The 22,199-nt window shown below is 49.1% G+C and overlaps 1 protein-coding gene across 8 annotated transcripts in view; it reads left to right on the top strand.

Moving 5' to 3' along the window:
- The window catches only part of RALGPS1 (Ral GEF with PH domain and SH3 binding motif 1), a 293,692-nt gene that overhangs the window by 138,545 nt on the left and 132,948 nt on the right, over positions 1-22,199 (top strand). For all 8 annotated transcript variants that reach the window (XM_084799382.1, XM_084799386.1, XM_084799385.1 and 5 more), the window contains 3 exons: positions 2,392-2,475; positions 19,410-19,499; positions 21,816-21,908. In XM_084799382.1, the coding sequence (XP_084655508.1) occupies positions 2,392-2,475; positions 19,410-19,499; positions 21,816-21,908 (267 nt within the window). The remainder of the gene's footprint in view (positions 1-2,391; positions 2,476-19,409; positions 19,500-21,815; positions 21,909-22,199) is intronic.

The following is a 22,199-nucleotide window of genomic DNA, read 5'->3' as shown; positions in this document are numbered from 1 at the left end:
CTAACAGGGCAGCAATATAATATGTGCTTACTGGTGTGTGTGCACAGTGGGGAGTCAGTGCTGTCCAGGCAGGTGAACTATGCCCTGGCAATGAATGCAAGTACACATTTCAGACAAGGTGCAGACAGCAAGCAGGTGCCCCCATCACCAAGAGACTCATTCAGGCGTGGATTCTGAGAAGTGGAGTCATGGCATTCTTTCAGGAGCATGGACACTTGGCCCCAGTTTTAAAATGGGATGTGATAGTGGTTTTTATGAGAAACCCTGCATGAAGGGCCTCTGTTGGGGCTGCCTGTGTGGGGACCACCTGTGTATCTACTCCAGTGGCACCTGCCAAATGCTAGTGTTAATTGATATCATTGTCTTCAGACTTGGGGTCTAAACTTGTGAAGGTGAGGACTTGACCAAGTCCTGGTTCACTGTCTTCATGGGGGTGACAGTGGCTGTTCACAGATGTGAGGCAGCCAGGAAGAGGTGTGTCCCAGCTCCTGGTTGGTTTTCATGTGTCCACATATCCAGGCAGTCCGTGTTGCAGCCGCACAGGCTACAGTTTGGCTGTAGCTGGCTTCCCACATGTGCCTGGCTGCGGCATCACTGGGTCCTGAGGTGCTCCGATGAGCACTTGCTTCAGATGCCACCATCCAGACAGCAAGTTTTTTCTTTGTTTCCACTAGTCCAACTCCCAACTTCCACTTGTTCCAGCCTATTAGCAGTTGATTTTCACTGAGGATCTTTAAGATGTTCCAGGTGTATACTTATAAATAAAGTTGTTTATAAGGCGGAGGCCTGGTCAGAATCAGTGGGTCTCAGAAGTTGAGATGGAGAATGTCCCTCCCTCTCTTCTCTGTCAGAGCACCCCACAGCACAGGCTGGGCGTGCTGGGTCTTTGTGGGAGAGCCTTGCCTTGGTTTTCTTATAGCCTCCAAATTTCCCTGGTGGTTCCTAGGTTCTTGGCCTCTTACTCACACAGATTGACAAATTGACAAGGAAACATTATTGGAGCAGAGTGATAGTACATGTCATGAAAAAACACGCTGTCAAGAGTAACAGCGGCTGCATGAGTACATGATTATAATTTGAGGTTTCAAGAAGAAGGAGTTTGGATGCTGAGGGCTGTAGTGTGGGTGGTTCTCTGTTCTGATTGGCGGGCTTGAGTTATGTAAACTTTCATTCACAGTGCATGTCCTTTCCCATGATGCATTTGATGTTAGTCATGTCTGCCCAATTATGCACAGGCAGGGGATGCTAAATAAGGGATCCTCCCCAAAGTTCACTTAGAGGACACAGTTTGCCTTATTGTTCAGGTACTCACTCTAATTCAGGTTGGATTGGGACTCCAGACTCGTACCTGGATATAATTGAAGTGCAGTTTAATAGAGTCCGTCTGTCTAATGGTCATTAAATGGCAGGAGAAACTTACTCCATTGTTCAAAGAGGGGAATGTCTGCAGCTCTGTGCAGGTGGGCGTCCTAACTTGCTAACAGGTTGCTAGGTTGATTGTTCAGAGAAGGACATGTACAAAGTACATGCAGGTGTGAGTTCTCAGGTGCCACGTGCAGTGTTAGAGGAGGGACATTTGCACAGTACATGCAGGTGTGAGGTCTCAGGTGTCACGTGCAGTATTAGAGGAGGGACATTTGCACAGTACATGCAGGTGTGCAGGTGTGAGGTCTCAGGCACAGTCCATACCAACTAGAGTCCAAGGTTGCTAAACTACACCTTGTGCTTGCCTGCCTTGACCTGACCCCACATGATGGCTCCTGCGGTCCAAATAGGAGCTAACTTTGGTGACAGGTAAAACTTAGCTACTTTGGTCCATCAAATCACACTGCTAAGCCTGCTGGGAAAGCAGATATATGCTCCTGCACTAGTAGTACTTTTCTCTAATGTCTCTTTGGCTGTAGAAGAGATGGGAGGGGCCAGCTTCAGGAAGGAATCCCAGGTAATCCCAGAAGCATCTCTGGGTGTTGAGGGCGTGGCCTGGGACTTTGCCTGATTGCAAGATGATGCTATGTGACCAACAAAATCTGACATTCCTCAGCTGGGTTTTAATTTTAGGCTAGCCCTGGAGCCTTATCCAGGACAGGATGAGTCCTACTGGTTTGAGCATTTGTGCCCTCTCTGACAATTTGCACTGTAAAAAGGCCTCTTGGTTCCAGAGCAGCTGGCAGAGTGACAGTAGTAAATATTTGACACAGAAATCTTGGGGAGTAGGGGCACAGTTGTGGGGAGTCTCCACCTCTCCTCTGAGCTGCCTGAATGTTAACCTTACCTGTAGACCAGCCTTCTTCAGATCTGGGGAGCTCAGGCATAGCCAAGGCTTCAGCCAGATGCCCTGTGTATTTTGCATCCTGACTGAATTCCTGTTGACACCAACTCTGTGCTTCCCAGGAATTGGCCAGCTGCGGATGGAGTAAGAAGGAGAAACACAGCCTTGCCCCTAACGTCGTGGCCTTTACCAGGAGGTTCAACCAGGTAAGCAAGGTGCCTCGAATGTGCCTGTCTTCGTGGCAGTCCACTGTGCCTGAAGCCCTTCAGGCTTTCATCCCAGCCTCCTGAGCCTGGGTCCTGGTCCTCATTCCTCACTGCCCACAGCTGTCCAGTCTCCAGAGTGAGTGGGGACTTAGGTTCCTGTGCTGGTGTCACCTTACAGAAGCTCAGGGCCCGGGAGGTCAGGTGGGGGAGTCTACCTTTACTTTCCCTTCTTGCTTCACTTTTCTGCCTCCCAACTTCTCCAGACTCCAGCATCCTGGCCTGCCCTCTCTGCCGTACCTCTGTCCTGATAGGCCTCCTGTCCCCATGCACTATGCTCTTGGCTCAGGACTCTTCTTTCCTGTTTTACTCTGAGTGTCACTTCTGCAGGGAGCACCCAGCATCTCCCCATCAAACATCCCATTGCACCTTTTTGTTTGTCTCCATATGGTCCTCAACTGTCATTGCTTGGTGTGTTCTGTGGTGTGAAGACTTGTATGTCCTGTGCATCGTCATGTCCCTACCGCCTTGCCAATGTCAGGCTTGTGTGTCAAGGACCCTCAGTGACCACGCATGAAGCAGTGAATGGGGTGCTTAGGAGACACTTCTTGAGTTGCGCTTCCTGTATCTTGACCCTCCTGACCCTACACGCTGCAGCTCACTTGCTCCAGTCAGAACTCTGGCTTCGAACATGAAGAGACACCTCCTCCTGCAGTGTAAAGAGATGGGCTTATGGGAGCAAGCGAGAAACTCAGAGGCAAATGGACCAACTGAAGGGGCCAGCACATCTGATTTCTCCCCCAGAACCCCTAGTGCTAGGCTTCCATAGTAAGCTCGCTCAAGGCTCCCTTTGCACAAAGCTTACCTCCACATAGTCCTTTTCTTGGTTTTTTGTTTTTCTTGCTTCTCTGATTTCCAATGATGACAGTGACCTAAAGGTTGCATAGCTGTGACTAGTGCTCTGGGTACTGGAGTCCATGTTCCCCTGGGGTCTTGTTCAGCTGGGCCTTTCCTCTCGGAAATGCCTGGCCCTGTACATCACTGTTGCTCAACCTCTTCAGCCTTTTGCTGCCTCTGCATCCATCCATGGACAGCAAGGGCCTCAGATAGATACTGGCTTGTAGTCTGGAGGCCAAGACTGGGGCTGGCCTGTGTGCTTTGTTTGTTTGAGGAGCCAAGAACAGCATAGATACCTTTGTGCTAGGGGGCCTGTACAGTTTGCTTGAATAGAGAAATGACTTGGGAGGCAGAGGCAGGCATATCTCTCTGAGTTCAAGGCCAGCCTGGTCTACAAAGCTAGGTCTAGGACAGCCAGGGCTACACAGAAAGACCCTGTCTTGAGAAAAAAAAAGGAAAAGAAGCTCAGTGTAGTGGTGTAGTGGTACACACCTTTAATCCCAGCACTCAGGAGGTGGAGGCAAAGGCAGGTGGACCTCTAAGTTTGAGGGCAACCTAGTTTACATAGTGAGTTCCAGGACAACACAGAGAAGTCCTGTCTTGGAAAAAACGGAACCAAAACACAAAAAAAGAAGGAGAAGGAGGAGGAAGAGCAGGAAGAGGAGAAGGAAGAGGGGGAGGAGGAGGAGTCAGATGTGTACACACTGTCAGAGGATTCAGAGTTTCCTTAACAAAACTCTGAGTGGGAGCCAACCCCGGCCCCACCTCTGTTCAGCCATGAAACTCATAGAGGATGGGCCCTTGGGGACTCTGTAATCTGTTTCACACAGGGATTCCAGGTCATCTTGGCAAGGGCAGTACAGCCCATGTTGCAAACAGTTGTGCTGTGTCTATTTCAGACCAAGTGGTGCTGTGAGCAATCAAGCCATGTTTTCTCAAACATTATGCTCCAGGAAATGCAGGCTCATGGACAGCCAGCAGCCTCTGGACAGCCTAGGAGTACTGGCTGGAGAACTGGCCAGAGGCCAGCCCTGGTCCACTGCTGGGACTGCTGTCTTGAAGATGAGCTCACTGGTCCACTTATGGGTGGACCTGAACTATGTGAAGACAAGATACCTTATCAGACTCCAGATCAGAGCTAGCGGCCCACCTCCCTCCTGAGAGCCTCATAAGAATAGCAACAACCCTACGGGGAGCTATCATAAGGATAACAGAGTGTGGTGTCTGGGAGGTAGTGGGTGTAGGTGTTGCAGAGGCTGCTAGGAAAGTCTGAGGGTCAGAAGGCTAGAAGGAAGTTGCTGGAGCATCTGGGATCAAACTGGAAACCCAGTGTCAAGTGTCCTGCTCAGCCTGCCTGCCCTTCTGTGGTATCTGTATGTCTAAGGATTTGCTCATAGAGCAACAGGATAGTAGAAGTCCACTAGGGTCACCCAAGGTCTGCTGTGTGTCCCTGCCCAATGGAATTAGTTTACCCTGATCTTTTGTGTTATTGTGAGGGTCTGACAGTATCACATCTGAACCTGCTTCCAGAAAGCACACATATGTGAACTTGTGCAGAGGAATCTTAATTCAGAACATGGCTGCTCCGGCAAGAGATCACATCCAAAGACCTAGGTCTGTGTGATCTGGCTGGAATACAAACAAGCCTTTAATCCAGGAGACAGAGGCAAACAGATTAAGTTCAAGGACAGCCTGGTATAGAACAAATTTCAGGTAAATAAAAGCTTAGGTCCAGGCTTGCATGGTGGTACACGCCTTTAATCCCAAACAATGAAGGTGAAGTTAGTTTGTAGAAGGAAGCACCCATGTTTGAAAGTGATGTCCCCTGAGATCTTAGTAGTGAGACACCGGGTGTGTGTTGCTACTGGAACCTGGACCAACAGCCGGAACCTGGAACAGCAGCCAGAACCTGGAACAACAGCCGGAACCTGGAACAGCAGCCAGAACCTGGAACAACAGCCGGAACCTGGAACAACAGCCGGAACCTGGAGCCTCAAAGCCTTCGCTGGAGCAGTTCTCTTTAGGAGCATCTCAAAGTGGAGCGATGAACAGCTAAACAATACCAAGACCCAAAAAGCCCTGCCTCCTGTTTTGGGCTCATATATATATTTCCTTTCAGAGTCTGTAGTCAGATGTGTTTCAGTTGGCAAAAACCAAGCCCTGCACTAGGTGGTTTGTCTTCTAGTGAATAAACAACACCTGTTCCCTCACAAGTCTGTTCCCCATCCCACACTTGGGATCAAAACAAAAATATGTTTATATCTACTATAGATCCCCCTTTCTATTAAAAAAATAAACTATATACAATAAAAATAATTATGAGAATTATCCAGGAAAAGTTACATTTACAAGGGTCAGTCCATTTGTATTTGACAATCTTGGAGAAATTATTCCACTATCTATCCTATCCTACTGAGTCCTATCATAGTGTCCAAAGTTTTCCTAAATCATTTTATTATAATTTATACTTTCAACATCTAAACATGTTTTAAGCTCTTAAACTAATGCTTATAGTAATACTATGGCTATCTAGTCTTCAATCCCATCAGAGACTTAAGAAGGAAATATTATCTAATATAAAGGAAATGTAGGCAAGCAACTTCCAAAAATATAGACAAGACAGAGAGAGTTGACTGCCTGGACAGTCACAGATTTTTCCTCCATCGTTGGGGCATTCAGTCTTCAGCCTGCCAGCTCCAGATATCTGACAGACTCTTCTGTGAAGCAGGAATTTTGAAGGACTGGCCCACCTAGTCTCTGCAAAGCTGGATAGCCAGTTTCTCAGTGCTATACTTGATCACCATTTGGAGAGTCAGCCTGCTCTCAGCAGTAGAGATAAGCCTTGGTCCAGTGGCTATTCAGCCACTCTTGTTTCTTTGATGCCCATCATCTTCATTGAAGTAGACTGGAGGTGCTGCTAGGAGCAGATATATCTCTCTGTCAGAAAAGCCCTTTATTATTAAATGCCATATTCTGTAGATCTCTGAAGTGTTTGAAGACCATCTATCTATTTATTATAGTGCATAATCATATCTATCTATCTCTTTATCAATCAATCAGCATATCTATCTCAGTATATCTAAATAGACAAGCATTGCTTGTTTCTAGCTATCTGCTTAACCTTGAAAACATATATAAGAAACTAAATAAAGCTTTTTCTGTATTTAACTAAACTAGTATATAACAAGGCTACAAATAAGATTTATAGGTGACTAACTACTAACTTGTATCTCTAACCATCCTGAACAGTTTGTAATAGTTACCTCTCATTAGATTAGACCTTTACATCACATTTTTAAATGAGTTGCATATGTACAAGACATTAAGCAGACATTGAAAAAAATCTATCGATATACAATATGTATAATACATAAAGCAGAAGTTGAACAAAATAATCTTAAATTTCTAATGATCTACAATGCCAATATAAAATATTTAAGGCTAGTAGATTCAATAATCTACCTTTTATCCTATAGTTCTATATCCTCCCCTTTTATCCTTCCCTTTTCCCTCCTTTCCCCTAACACTAGATAGGATAGAAAAATAAGAGAGAAAGAAGGGTAGTGGGGATGTAATGTAACCTTTACTAACTTATAACCAACCCCCCTAGACAATAACAAACATTGATAACCCACCCAAAACACACACCCCACCTATTGGGAATGGGAGTGTCATGTTCTCAAAATTACTTTTTGTTGTCTGGGGGTGAAAACATCTTTTGGGTACCCTTAGAAAAATAAGATATTGACTAAGTGCTGGAAAAGCAAGCTGTATCTGTTTCAGTCCAGTCTTTTTGGGATCGATCCTTTGGGCTAGCCCTTTTAAAGTTGATACACCTGCAAATTCTTGAGGAAACAGTAGTGGAGGCAGCCTTTGAGGTTGAATCACCTGGGATACCTGCTTTGACTTCACTATTATCTGTTTTTTTGCTCTGAAAATAAGCAAACTTTTGAAAAGTATTAGTTAGGTACATTTCTACACGTATATGGAGTATCCAAAGTGTACAAATTAAAGATAAACGTCTGCCCTATTTTTGAGCATGTGTAAGGCATCAACTTTATTCTTCTGTTTAAGCTATAATATCCATGCTGTATGAAAGAGTGGCATGCCATAAGGACCAGGCAGCCCTTAAGATTCCCTTGCTTTATGCACACATTCATGTTTCAGGTAGTAGGAGGTCTTCCCTGGTCATACCTAATCTTTATAAGTTTTGTCAGTAACCATATTTTTTCATTCCTTGTAGATACATGAGCATAACCACACCCCATCTCGAAACTTTTGCAGGTTTCCAGTCCATTGTCAACAGGTCCTTATAATATATTGGCCGTCCTAGTTCCTCAGTTTTTTTCTATAACCAAATGTCTCTCAGCTGCTGTTGTTCCTTTTTCATCAACATTAAGAAAATTTAAAGTCAACAAAGCATTATTTAATATGTCCCTGGGGGTCTTTATGCTTCCTTTTTGTTTAATAAGCATCGCTTTTAAGGTATGATTAGCTCTTTCTGCAACTGCCTGTCCTGTAGGATTGTGTGGTATACCAGTAATGTGCTTTATATTAGAATATGCAAAACATTTCTTCATCTTATTGGATACATATGCAGGAGCATTGCAGAGCGTGGCTTCCCAGATGATGGCAGAGCAGCCTGAGGGAGTCCAGGAAATCGTCTGGTCCCCTCTGAGCAGCCATCCCCCTAGTCTCTCACATGACCTTCATGACACTCTGTTTGCTTTTTGTTCCCTAATAAAGACACATGTTCATTCCCTCACTTCTGAGCTGAGACTGTCCACCACCTTGTTAATGCAGTTGTCCAGAACCAGGGAGTGGCTTTCGGACTCAATATCCTTCCAACACAGGGGACACTCTGCTGTCCATTTCATCTGCTCCTTGATACAGAAGGAGCAGAAACTGTGGGCACAGTTCAGGTGATAGCCTCGATGAAGTGTTCTGAGCAGATAATGCACTGTAGCTCGTTCTCCAGCACATCATTCATGTGCTGAGAGCGTCCTCCTTCTGTGCTTGGGCCTTGTCCTTTTCCTCCTTGGTCTCCTCCAATTCTTTGTTCTTGGTTTGAATGATTTTCTCAAGGTCCTTCTTGCTTTGATTTAGTTCTTCCATTAGAGCCTGATTCTGGAGGTGATGTTCCCCTTCCTGGAAAGCCTTCTCCAGCTGCTCCACTCTTGCTTGCTGCTGAGCCTGCCGAGACTGTAAATCTCGCAGGTCCTTCTCCATCCTCACAATTCTCTTTGAGCACCCCTTTTGGGTCTGCCTGCTTTCCTGTTCCTCTAGAACCTTTACAGCCTCTCTGGCTTCCCGTTTTTCTCCATTCCCTTCTGCACACTGGTGCTCGGGACACCTGGCACGTGGAGCAATTGTGGGAAACACTGCCTCTTAGTTACCAGGTGTTCTCCCTTTACCAACAGTGTGTTTTGCTTTCCAAATGCTTCAACTTCTACCTGCAAATTCTCTAGTTGTACCGCCAACTATGCAGTCCTTTCCAGAGAGATAGAATTTACTGACCCTTCTGGTTTTCGTATCTTATCGGTCTTTCTTCCCATCTTTTAAAATATGTAATACAATAAAAAGATAAAGAAAAAAAACCCAAAAAATTCCCTCTGGGTATAAAGCAGGAAAGGGTGGTTCTGGGAAGAAGAGAAGAACATTACAGATTCACTGTAAACAGAAGAGCAGAGGCACCTGGGCCAGTGGGACAGAATGCAGGCTGAGACTCTGCTGAGACAGCTGAAGTGCCTACCCTCCCGCCTTCCCTCCCTCTCTCTGTCTCTGTCTGTCTGTCTGTCTGTCTCTGTCTCTGTCTCTGTGTGTGTGTGTGTGTGTGTGTGTGAGAAAATGAATTTAGATACAGACTTTAAGCCTTTCATGAAAATTAACTCAAAAGAGATAAGATACTTAAACGTGAACCTTTAGGAGACACAGACAGGGACTCTTTATGCCCTCGGATTTGATGAGCTATTAGAAACCAAAAGACCCCTTGGGGACAGCCAGTAAGTTGGGAATTTAAGACTCAGATTTTTTTCATTGTGTAAAAGACATGGTTAAAAGCATGAAGACAAAGACTGGGAGCTGCGTGTGCGAAGGACCACAGGTGTCAGCAAATGATCATAAGAAGAGGTTGCGTGTCTTTCCTCCATGGTACAGAACAGCCACGGCTCTCAATCGGGCTGCTGAGGAACCGAGGCAGCACAAGTCACTCAGTGTTGGGCATGCAGGATGGCACAAATGTGGTCCACCTTCATGCACTGACCCAGAGGCGTGCAAGCGTGCGCGCGCACGCGCACACACACACACACACACACACACACACACACACACACACACACACAGAGAGAGAGAGAGAGAGAGAGAGAGAGAGAGAGAGAGACAGACAGACAGACAGACAGACAGACAGACAGGCAGGCACAGAGACAGACAAACACAGGCAGGCAGGCAGACAGAGACAAAGAGAGAGACACAGAGAGACAGAGAGACATGGGGTGTGTGTGGAGAGAGATTAGCACAGCAATCTTCATGGCAGCTTGTTAATAGTCATTAAAGATGAAGGATCTGAGATGACCTCTTCCACAGGGGTCTGCAAACACGTGGGATAGTGTTTACTTAAAAAGTAGAATGAGCTGTGAAGTCACACAGACTTAGGGGACTTGTCAGTGTATATTTCAAGGTGAAAGCCAGTGTAGAAGACTCCCTGGTGCTTTCTGTTCCCTTCCCTGTCTTTCCATGCATTCTGGAAAAGGTAAAACTACAGAGACTAGATAGATCCATAGCTGTGAGATGCTTGAGAAGGAGAGGCGTGAGTTGGTGGAGCACAAAGGAGCCCCTGTTGCCAGTTTTGTCTTGTGCTTTTTGCTTGCTAGGCAAGTGTTTACCCAGTGAACCGCACCTCCAGCCCAGCCCTGCATGTGTAAGAGGGTGAGGCAATTCCGTATATGGTGAAGGTGAATATATGGCAGTGTCTTTATGAAACCCCACAAAATGTTAAAGCACCAGGACCTCAACACACACTAACTAGAAACTTCAACTTAAAGACGGAGGGCTCCTAGAGCAGATGCAAACAAAAGACTAGTGAGCACATACCTGCACACACTCACAAGACTGTGACGTGACTTCCTTGGAGGGCAAGAGCGATGGTGCTGACCTGAGTTAAAGCTGGCTCACAGGGGCATAACTATACAGAGCACTGTGTCCTGTCTGCAAGTGCTCTTCCAGCAGGCTAACAGTTACAAAACAGTGCTGAAGGATGTGAGCTAGCCCTGGACAGCTCAGATATGCTTGGCAGATCCTGGGAACTGGTTTCTGTCTGGTGGAATGGGAATTACAGACAAGCAAAGGGAAAAGCTAGAGCCCGTATGCTAATAATGGCTTAGAGTTGGGAATAGCAGTATGAATTCATATGAATTTTACTTAAAGAATGGCCAGGCAGTGGTGCCATACACCTTTAATCCCAGCACTTGGGAGGCAGAGGCAGGTGGATCTCTATGAATTCAAGACCAGCCTGGTCTACAGAGAAAGTTCCAGGACAGCCAGGGCTACATACAGAAACTTTGTCTCAAACACCCTCCCCCCCAATCTGTTTGCATAGAGAAATACAGCTGTGACTGTATACATGGCTAATATATGCATACACACACATACACACATACACTGAAACATGTATACATGTACACACACAGGTATGCACATGTACAGGTACACTCAGAGACTCACATGTACTTATGCACACATGCTCACACATCCTAATGCACACACATTGAACATACAGGTATGCATATGCAAACACTCACACATGTTTACATGAATACACACATTCGCATGCACAGACACATACATATGAGCGCTCTCTCTCTCTCTCTCTCTCTCTCTCTCTCTCTCTCTCTCTCTCTCTCTCTCTCTCTCGCTCTCTCTCTCTCGTGTGCGTATGCACTCGCTTTCGCTTGCTTTCCCCACTGAGAAGGCCAAAAGCGTCAGTAGTCCATTCAGCAAGCTAATCTCAGAAACAATTTTGTTTTCTAATAGTATCATCTAATAAATGAAACCAGAGTTCCTTGGAGAAAAGACATATTTTAGGACTGGGCAAGGAATGTGCAGGATGAGCCTGGAGCATGTGTAGTCCAGAGAGAAAGCATCCAGACCAACAAACCAAAACAGTTGGGATATATCAGAGGTGAGTGTGGCCAACTGAATGCTAGGGATGAATAGGCAAAGTGGGAACAATTGGAGCCACAAAATAAAAGCAGGTGGAGCATAGCTCTATTCAGGAAGAGTGGGCAAGCATAATTCCACTCAGGAGAGTGGGTGAGCACAGCTCCACTCAGGAAGAGTAGGTGAGCATAGTTCCACTCAGGAAGAGTGGGTGAGCACAGCTCCACTCAGGAAGAGTATAGGTGAGCACAGTTCCACTCAGGAAGAGTGGGTGAGCACAGCTCCACTCAGGAAGAGTGGGTGAGCACAGTTCCACTCAGGAAGAGTGGGTGAGCACAGCTCCACTCAGGAAGAGTATAGGTGAGCACAGCTCCACTCAGGAAGAGTGGGTGAGCACAGCTCCACTCAGGAAGAGTGGGTGAGCACAGCTCCACTCAGGAAGAGTGGGTGAGCACAGTTCCACTCAGGAAGAGTGGGTGAGCACAGCTCCACTCAGGAAGAGTATAGGTGAGCACAGCTCCACTCAGGAAGAGTGGGTGAGCACAGCTCCACTCAGGAAGAGTGAGTGAGCACAGCTCCACTCAGGAAGAGTGGGTGAGCACAGTTCCACTCAGGAAGAGTAGGTGAGCACAGCTCCACTCAGGAAGAGTGGGTGAGCACAGCTCCACTCAGGAAGAGTGGGTGAGCACAGTTCCACTCAGGAAGAGTGAGTGAGCACAGTTCCACTCAGGAAGAGTGGGTGAGCACAGCTCCACTCAGGAAGAGTGAGTGAGCACAGTTCCACTCAGGAAGAGTGAGTGAGCACAGCTCCACTCAGGAAGAGTGGGTGAGCACAGCTCCACTCAGGAAGAGTGGGTGAGCACAGCTCCACTCAGGAAGAGTGGGTGAGCACAGCTCCACTCAGGAAGAGTGGGGTGAGCACAGTTCCACTCAGGAAGAGTGGGTGAGCACAGCTCCACTCAGGAAGAGTGGGTGAGCACAGCTCCACTCAGGAAGAGTGGGGTGAGCACAGCTCCACTCAGGAAGAGTGGGGTGAGCACAGTTCCACTCAGGAAGAGTGAGTGAGCACAGTTCCACTCAGGAAGAGTAGGTGAGCACAGCTCCACTCAGGAAGAGTGAGTGAGCACAGCTCCACTCAGGAAGAGTGAGTGAGCACAGTTCCACTCAGGAAGAGTGAGTGAGCACAGCTCCACTCAGGAAGAGTGGGTGAGCACAGCTCCACTCAGGAAGAGTGGGTGAGCACAGCTCCACTCAGGAAGAGTGGGTGAGCACAGCTCCACTCAGGAAGAGTGGGGTGAGCACAGCTCCACTCAGGAAGAGTGGGGTGAGCACAGCTCCACTCAGGAAGAGTGGGGTGAGCACAGCTCCACTCAGGAAGAGTGGGTGAGCACAGCTCCACTCAGGAAGAGTGGGTGAGCACAGTTCCACTCAGGAAGAGTGGGTGAGCACAGCTCCACTCAGGAAGAGTGGGGTGAGCACAGTTCCACTCAGGAAGAGTGGGTGAGCACAGCTCCACTCAGGAAGAGTGAGTGAGCACAGCTCCACTCAGGAAGAGTGGGGTGAGCACAGTTCCACTCAGGAAGAGTGGGTGAGCACAGTTCCACTCAGGAAGAGTGGGGTGAGCACAGTTCCACTCAGGAAGAGTGGGTGAGCACAGCTCCACTCAGGAAGAGTGAGTGAGCACAGCTCCACTCAGGAAGAGTGGGGTGAGCACAGTTCCACTCAGGAAGAGTGGGTGAGCACAGTTCCACTCAGGAAGAGTGGGTGAGCACAGCTCCACTCAGGAAGAGTGAGTGAGCACAGCTCCACTCAGGAAGAGTGGGTGAGCACAGCTCCACTCAGGAAGAGTAGGTGAGCACAGCTCCACTCAGGAAGAGTAGGTGAGCACAGCTCCACTCAGGAAGAGTGGGTGAGCACAGCTCCACTCAGGAAGAGTAGGTGAGCACAGCTCCACTCAGGAAGAGTAGGTGAGCACAGCTCCACTCAGGAAGAGTGAGTGAGCACAGCTCCACTCAGGAAGAGTGGGTGAGCACAGCTCCACTCAGGAAGAGTGAGTGAGCACAGCTCCACTCAGAAAGAGTGGGGTGAGCACAGTTTCACTCAGGAAGAGTGGGGTGAGCACAGCTCCACTCAGGAAGAGTGGGTGAGCACAGCTCCACTCAGGAAGAGTGGGTGAGCACAGCTCCACTCAGGAAGAGTGGGGTGAGCACAGTTCCACTCAGGAAGAGTAGGTGAGCACAGCTCCACTCAGGAAGAGTATAGGTGAGCACAGCTCCACTCAGGAAGAGTAGGTGAGCACAGTTCCACTCAGGAAGAGTGGGGTGAGCACAGTTCCACTCAGGAAGAGTGAGTGAGCACAGTTCCACTCAGGAAGAGTGAGTGAGCACAGTTCCACTCAGGAAGAGTGGGTGAGCACAGTTCCACTCAGGAAGAGTGGGTGAGCACAGCTCCACTCAGGAAGAGTGGGGTGAGCACAGTTCCACTCAGGAAGAGTGAGTGAGCACAGTTCCACTCAGGAAGAGTAGGTGAGCACAGCTCCACTCAGGAAGAGTGGGTGAGCACAGCTCCACTCAGGAAGAGTGGGGTGAGCACAGCTCCACTCAGGAAGAGTGAGTGAGCACAGTTCCACTCAGGAAGAGTGGGTGAGCACAGCTCCACTCAGGAAGAGTAGGTGAGCACAGCTCCACTCAGGAAGAGTGGGTGAGCACAGCTCCACTCAGGAAGAGTGGGTGAGCACAGCTCCACTCAGGAAGAGTGGGGTGAGCACAGTTCCACTCAGGAAGAGTGGGTGAGCACAGTTCCACTCAGGAAGAGTAGGTGAGCACAGCTCCACTCAGGAAGAGTGGGTGAGCACAGCTCCACTCAGGAAGAGTGGGGTGAGCACAGCTCCACTCAGGAAGAGTGAGTGAGCACAGTTCCACTCAGGAAGAGTGGGTGAGCACAGCTCCACTCAGGAAGAGTAGGTGAGCACAGCTCCACTCAGGAAGAGTAGGTGAGCACAGTTCCACTCAGGAAGAGTGGGTGAGCACAGCTCCACTCAGGAAGAGTGAGTGAGCACAGCTCCACTCAGGAAGAGTAGGTGAGCACAGCTCCACTCAGGAAGAGTGAGTGAGCACAGCTCCACTCAGGAAGAGTGGGTGAGCACAGCTCCACTCAGGAAGAGTGGGTGAGCACAGCTCCACTCAGGAAGAGTGGGTGAGCACAGCTCCACTCAGGAAGAGTGAGTGAGCACAGCTCCACTCAGGAAGAGTAGGTGAGCACAGCTCCACTCAGGAAGAGTGAGTGAGCACAGCTCCACTCAGGAAGAGTGGGTGAGCACAGCTCCACTCAGGAAGAGTGGGTGAGCACAGCTCCACTCAGGAAGAGTGGGTGAGCACAGTTCCACTCAGGAAGAGTGGGTGAGCACAGCTCCACTCAGGAAGAGTAGGTGAGCACAGTTCCACTCAGGAAGAGTGGGTGAGCACAGCTCCACTCAGGAAGAGTGGGTGAGCACAGTTCCACTCAGGAAGAGTGAGTGAGCACAGCTCCACTCAGGAAGAGTAGGTGAGCACAGTTCCACTCAGGAAGAGTGGGTGAGCACAGCTCCACTCAGGAAGAGTGGGTGAGCACAGCTCCACTCAGGAAGAGTGGGTGAGCACAGCTCCACTCAGGAAGAGTGGGTGAGCACAGCTCCACTCAGGAAGAGTGGGTGAGCACAGCTCCACTCAGGAAGAGTGGGTGAGCACAGCTCCACTCAGGAAGAGTAGGTGAGCACAGTTCCACTCAGGAAGAGTGAGTGAGCACAGCTCCACTCAGGAAGAGTAGGTGAGCACAGTTCCACTCAGGAAGAGTGGGTGAGCACAGCTCCACTCAGGAAGAGTGGGTGAGCACAGCTCCACTCAGGAAGAGTGGGTGAGCACAGCTCCACTCAGGAAGAGTGGGTGAGCACAGCTCCACTCAGGAAGAGTGGGTGAGCACAGCTCCACTCAGGAAGAGTGAGTGAGCACAGCTCCACTCAGGAAGAGTAGGTGAGCACAGCTCCACTCAGGAAGAGTAGGTGAGCACAGCTCCACTCAGGAAGAGTAGGTGAGCACAGCTCCACTCAGGAAGAGTAGGTGAGCACAGCTCCACTCAGGAAGAGTAGGTGAGCACAGCTCCACTCAGGAAGAGTAGGTGAGCACAGCTCCACTCAGGAAGAGTGGGTGAGCACAGCTCCACTCAGGAAGAGTGGGGTGAGCACAGTTCCACTCAGGAAGAGTAGGTGAGCACAGCTCCACTCAGGAAGAGTGGGTGAGCACAGCTCCACTCAGGAAGAGTGGGGTGAGCACAGTTCCACTCAGGAAGAGTGAGTGAGCACAGTTCCACTCAGGAAGAGTAGGTGAGCACAGCTCCACTCAGGAAGAGTGGGTGAGCACAGCTCCACTCAGGAAGAGTAGGTGAGCACAGCTCCACTCAGGAAGAGTAGGTGAGCACAGCTCCACTCAGGAAGAGTAGGTGAGCACAGCTCCACTCAGGAAGAGTAGGTGAGCACAGCTCCACTCAGGAAGAGTATAGGTGAGCACAGCTCCACTCAGGAAGAGTAGGTGAGCACAGCTCCACTCAGGAAGAGTGGGTGAGCACAGCTCCACTCAGGAAGAGTAGGTGAGCACAGCTCCACTCAGGAAGAGTGGGTGAGCACAGTTCCACTCAGGAAGAGTAGGTGAGCACAGCTCCACTCAGGAAGAGTGGGTGAGCACAGCTCCACTCAGGAAGAGTGGGTGAGCACAGCTCCACTCAGGAAGAGTGAGTGAGCACAGCTCCACTCAGGAAGAGTAGGTGAGCACAGCTCCACTCAGGAAGAGTGGGTGAGCACAGCTCCACTCAGGAAGAGTGAGTGAGCACAGTTCTATTCAGGAAGAGTAGGTGAGCACAGCTCCACTCAGGAAGAGTGGGTGAACATTTGTTGTTAATGGGCATTTTCTTTTTTTATTTTTATAAACGTTCACAAAGCCAGGTGGTGGTGGTTACGCCTTTAATCTTAGCACTCTGGAGGCAGAGGCGGGGGTGGGGGGTGGGGTGGGGGGTGTCTCTGAGTTTGAGACCAGCCTGGTCTACAGAGCGAGTTCCAGGACAGCTGGGGCTACACAGAGAAACTGTGTCTTGAAAAATCAATAAAATAAAGTAAATAAATGTTTATAAAACACTTCTGTATTTTATGGGGTAAACCTTTAAAAAGAGAACAAGCCTTAAATATGTAGATGGGCATATTTATGCTTTCTTCAAACTATTTGTTTTTACTCCCCAAATCACTGTATAATTGTGGCCATTTTCTCTACTCTTTAATACACAAAAAACTTTCCTCAAACAATAATAGGAAGAAGACAGACGTCACAATAGAAAGATGAACAGAGGACCCAAGCAGGCAGATACGCATGGCTTATAAGAGTTGGAGCAGGGCTAGGTGTGCAGCTCAGCTGAGTGTTCATCCAGCATACGCAAAGCCCTGAGTTCAGTCCAGGCACCACATAAACCAGGGGTGGTGCGCACCTCTAATCCCAGAACGCAGGAGGGAAAAAAATTAGAACAATAACAACAACAAAAATGCCAATTAAAAACTACAAAACCCCAAAAAACTAGCTCCCTGGATTGGCATGAGAGAAGGGCGAACACACAGTGAGCTGCGTCTGGTGTGCTGTGCCGGGGGTGGGGGGCGGGGTGGAGTGGAGTGGGTGGGGTGGGAGCGGGGGCCAGTGGCTGTGGTGGGGTTCAGCCATACAAGAACACAGATCTGTTTAAGCTTACTAGCCAGCCCCTGGAGGCCAAGTTCTTTATGCTTTTCACACACATGTTTAATCATTCTGCCTTCGAAAGCTTGTCCTAGGGCCTTAATAAAGAGTCGACAGAAGCATGCTTCTGTCTGAAGGTGTTCAGCACAGTGTTGTTTATCACAGGAGACTTAGAGTGATGACCCCACGGTTCGGGAATTGGCTAAGCGAGTGGTAACCATGGTGATGACAATGAAACAACTCAGATGCTGGAGAAACCTTAGATTAAAAACGTAACTTTTCTAAAACTGCTTGTGATATATATATTTAAATTTTAACAGTTTTAATAGGAAAAGCCAACCATGGGTGCTAGGTATGGGGAAAAGAAGACTAGGACAGAAGTCATAGTTTGTCACTGTTGGTCTGTGAGCCTGAGCTTGCAAATGACCTCTGTCTTTTGTGCTTGTCTTTACTTTCTTTGTCTTTTTCATCTGTTAAATGTTGTAGAGAGCAGAAGACCACGTACTCTGACCCCATGTACCTTCTTTGCCTGTCTTTGTCTGCGTCTGCATTGCTACAGTCCCTCTGCAATGGGTGGTGTCTTAGCTCTTTCCTTTCTTGTTCCACTGAAGTTTGGTGGTCTGCAGCGGGTCTTCTGCCCTCACTGCTACCCGCACAGTCCTCCCACAACACGGTCAGCCTCTCAGCTGTTCTGTCCTGCCTTACCACAGAAGCTCCTTCCATCTGTTGGGCCCATACTGCAGTTCCCACACTCTGAGCTGCAGCCATCCCTACAGCTACCTCCCACTTGACGGTTTTGTAGGGCTCTAACCCCTTTGTTTTTTCCCCATAGTAGGCTAGATACGGAGTTACAGTGGCCGCCTGCACAGTGTAGGGATCCATGCAACCTTGTTGATTAACTGTTGCCTCAGAGGCTCTGCACACTGTGTGCAGGTCCCTAATCCACTCTGTCCCTTCCAGAATCAGGCCAGGAAAATGTGTGAGGTTTTGGCATGCAGGAATCTGCTGAATTACACATATGAAGTATCACACTTGGGACTGTGTGGCATAGAAACTGCACGTATGAAATATAAGCTCCACAGGCTTCTGTTGGGTGCCCAGAATAACTGTCTCTCAGAAGCAACTGGTAAATGTTGGCGTCTGAACTTAATTTTGACAATTCCTTGGAAAAAATGATTCTACGGAAAGCCAGGCGCGTCCTGCAGGCAGCCAGGGCTAACTACCCGGAGGCAGCGTTCCTGGGACGCTCCTGCTTCATGTAAAGGGCCAGTTGCTGCTTCTCAGTGCCTCGTGTTTTCTCTTTGTGTAGCAGCAGCAGCTTAGTCAGCAGCAGGTGTGTTTGTGCGCAGCAAGCGTCAGGCTGCCCTCTGCTGCCTCTTTCCTCATCAAGTGAGGCGTTTACACATCTCACCTTCTTTCTCATTGTGCACATGCTGTGCTGTCTGTCCACCGTTTCTCCGCCAAGCTTTCCTGGCTGTCTCGGGCGGGCGCCACTGTCCTGATGCTAATGAGGCATAAACTAAGCATTTCCCAACATTCCTTGGCTGGCTGCTTGCTGTGTTTTCTTGTTGTGCTGTGAATCAGCTTCATGCTGATAGACAACTTTCTCATTGCCACCAACAGAACCAGCTCTTTTAGAAAGTGAAGTTTGTTGCAACTGTGCAGATACCAGCAAATCCTCCTTGTGTTGGGTTCAGTTGATGGTGTGGACTTATGGAAGGTGTGGCCAGTAGACAGTTCCCTTTGTCTGAACATCTGTCCAGCTTTCCATCTGTTCATCCATCCTATAATCCATCTTCTCCCCACATCTGGATCCTTTTGAGCAGAGTCCAGACTGTGTCATCTCACTGCTGTCTGAGGCAGCTGCAGAGCTGCCTGTACACTGGGGCCCGGCATTGCCCTCGGTGATAAGGGCAGTGTCTAGTCCTCACATCCCCATGTGTGTGCTAGAGGAGGCAGGGTCGGAGCATGGAACCCATCTGGGGTTAGGTACCACATGGCGCTGTATACCTCATGTGACCTTAGGTCTTGTTCTCAAAGCTGCCTGGCCGTATGGAAATCCTGCAGTGGTGGGTGGGTGAAGGGTGATATGGGCAGCCTGGCATTTAACTACTTCTCTGGTGTGTGTGTTTGACTCTACAGGTCAGTTTTTGGGTTGTGCGAGAAATTCTAACAGCACAGACTTTAAAAATAAGAGCAGAGATCCTGAGCCATTTTGTGAAAATAGCCAAGGTAAGCTGTTTGTTTATTTCTCAAAATGTGTTTCCTCAGAACTTCGGCAGATATTTTGCCTTAGGCCTGCTAAACAGGGGTCCCCATCATGGATGGGAGGCTATAGTCTGACCTCCTCAGTCAGAGCCATTTGTGAGGTCCACCCAGCTGCTAGTGCCTTGCATGAGCCTTAGAAATATGCCCTCTCCCATCCCATAATTCTGTGGCCAGTTGTTGCCCTTGCTTGGACTTGTGGTGTCTGCATGTGGCCCAGTGGTTCCCTGGAATCTGTTCACTCTCCCTGGGGTTTCCAGTGCTAAGGGTTGATGGATTGTAGCTAGCCTCAGTGCCTTTGGTCTGGTCATGTCCTGCATGCTTGTATCGACACGGAACCCCACACGTATCACGAGGTAAGGCCTGGACCAGGTGGCCCTGCCACCCTGTTCAGACAGGCTCCATCCATTCTGCCTGCCAGACCTTCCTTTCCTCTCCTCTCTTCTTGTGTCCGCCTGTCAGGCTGGGCCACGCTGTGGCTTTCCTGGACCACATTAGCAGGACCCTGTTCCCGCTACCTGGGCCTGCCAGACTCTCCACAGTAGCGCTGTTATGCCTAGCTCATGGCTTCCTTCAAGTCACATGCTGTCTTCCATCACGATCCCAGAGCAGGCTGCCCTGGACTCAGGCCCTTTGGTGCCGGGTTGAGTGGCGGCTGCTGTGCCAGTGTGATTAAAGGCCCTGCCACAGGGCATCGGCCCATTTGCACAGCAGGAAGGAGCAGTGCAGAGAGCTATCTATCCTCAGCGGAGTTGCCGTGCCCTCCGTCCCCAGAAGGCTAAGGGCAGCAGTCTCTAGCGCTGCCAGGGGCAGAGGTCAGTGTCCTGTGGAGTCTCTGGAAACACTTGGTGCTGGTTGTGGCTGGGTCAGAAGAGGATGCTGGTCATGCTTCAGTCCTCACATGGCTCCTGTTTGGAAATGAACATAGGGAGCTCAAAATGACCCTCTTTAATCTCTGCCTTCTCCCTCACAGAGGAGTATCATGTTGCTTGTCCACTAAGAGTCCTGGGTAGGGTCCCTCCCTCCCTGAGCATTGGTTTTTCCATCTCTAAAAGAGAAAGGGACAGATTAGGTAATGTTCCGGAGGCCTTTCCACCCTGGGAGGAGAGTCTGTGGCAGGTACTGCAAGTCAGATGCTCAGCTATAACCTCCCTGGGAACATCTCTTCTTATATACAGGAAACATGCTTCTAAATCGAAGCATGATTTTGTGTGGTCATGTCCATGTTTCCAAGTAGAAGCAGAATTGTGGGTCCAGGCCCAAAGTCTTCTCTGTTTATCTTGCCTACTGAGTGGGGCTTTGTGCAAAGTACAGGCGCAGGTGGTTTATCCGCGCTCCCAGAGTGTACATGTAGGAGCACAGGCATTTGAGAACATGGTTAGGAGAGGCCTGGCTAGAGGAAGGGCCACCTGAGGCTGAAGGTACCCAAGACTAGGAGTGAGGGAGATGAGGGTTCCAGGTCGGGAAGACGCAGACCTGCCTGGCGTGAGACACGTTCCCGTCTCAGGTGCCACAGATACAATAGTCATCACCCTCAGTTTAACTCCGAGGACACTGAAAGGCAGAAGGCCGGGGTCACTTACCAAAGGAAACACAAGCAGAAGGAGCTGGCCCTGGTCCACAGAGCCTCCTCACTAGAGCAGGCTTCACTGCCCACAAAGAGGGAAAAACAAGACCTATCCCACCAGCAAGTATGCTTCAGCGCAAGAGACAAGAACATTTCTCTGCCCCGACTCTGGCCTGTGTCTGAGTCTGTTTCCTCTATGGTGAAGTACTTGCCTGAGACTGAAGTGACACCATGTGTCCTCACTCATTTGGACTCTGGTTCAAAGGCTCCCAGGCAAGGGCCTGTCCAGCTGAGAGCCATTGCGCAGATTGACGGTGTCTTCCCTGGCCTCCTCCCCATCCAGGGTTAAGGTAATCGCTCCATGAGCTGCTGATGCTGTTGGCACACTGGGATCTTCCCACAGAAGCCCACTGAGGCAGGTTCAGAGGCAGATAAAAACATAAAGGGATTATCCAGTCTCCAGCCATGTTTCTGTCCAGCAGGCTGACAAACCAGATTATGAAATCTGGCAAGTGTTTTAGATGGAGACTCACCTCCTGAAAAAATGGGAGGAAAAGAGCACGTATTTCCTATGAACTTCCTAGAATTTTATTTTCTATTTGAGATATTTTAAGTGTAACTGAATTTCATAAATATGACATTTGGCAACACTCAAGCATGTTTTGTTCTGTTGTCCATGGCAGCAAAATAATGTATTTCATATCTTTTTCCCCCAGAAACTTCTAGAACTCAACAACCTTCATTCTCTCATGTCTGTGGTGTCAGCATTACAAAGTGCTCCTATCTTCAGGCTGACAAAAACCTGGGCTGTAAGTTAACCTTCCTTGGTCTGTCCTTTGATTTTGTTCCCACTAAATGTCTGCATGGCTGAAGCCCCAGGCTTTCCCTCATGGACAGTGTGCTTTGCTAAGGACAGTACAGTCCTTGGGAACTAAGGAGCCATTTTCTGGGCATCCCCATAGCCTCAGGGACCCCAGCCCCACTTGGTTCCAGGGAGTGGGGCGGGTGCTGATGTGGCTGGGTTTGGAAGGCCTCGACAGATCTTCCTGGACCTGTGGACATCGTCTGTGCTGGCTGGACTCCACATGCGACCTCTGCCC

The sequence above is a fragment of the Acomys minous genome, assembly GCF_964271855.1.
Source record: "Acomys minous genome assembly, chromosome: 10".
Lineage (NCBI taxonomy): Eukaryota > Metazoa > Chordata > Mammalia > Rodentia > Muridae > Acomys > Acomys minous.
Note: the sequence above shows the minus strand (reverse complement) of the source record. Positions and strands in the feature narration are given on the sequence as shown.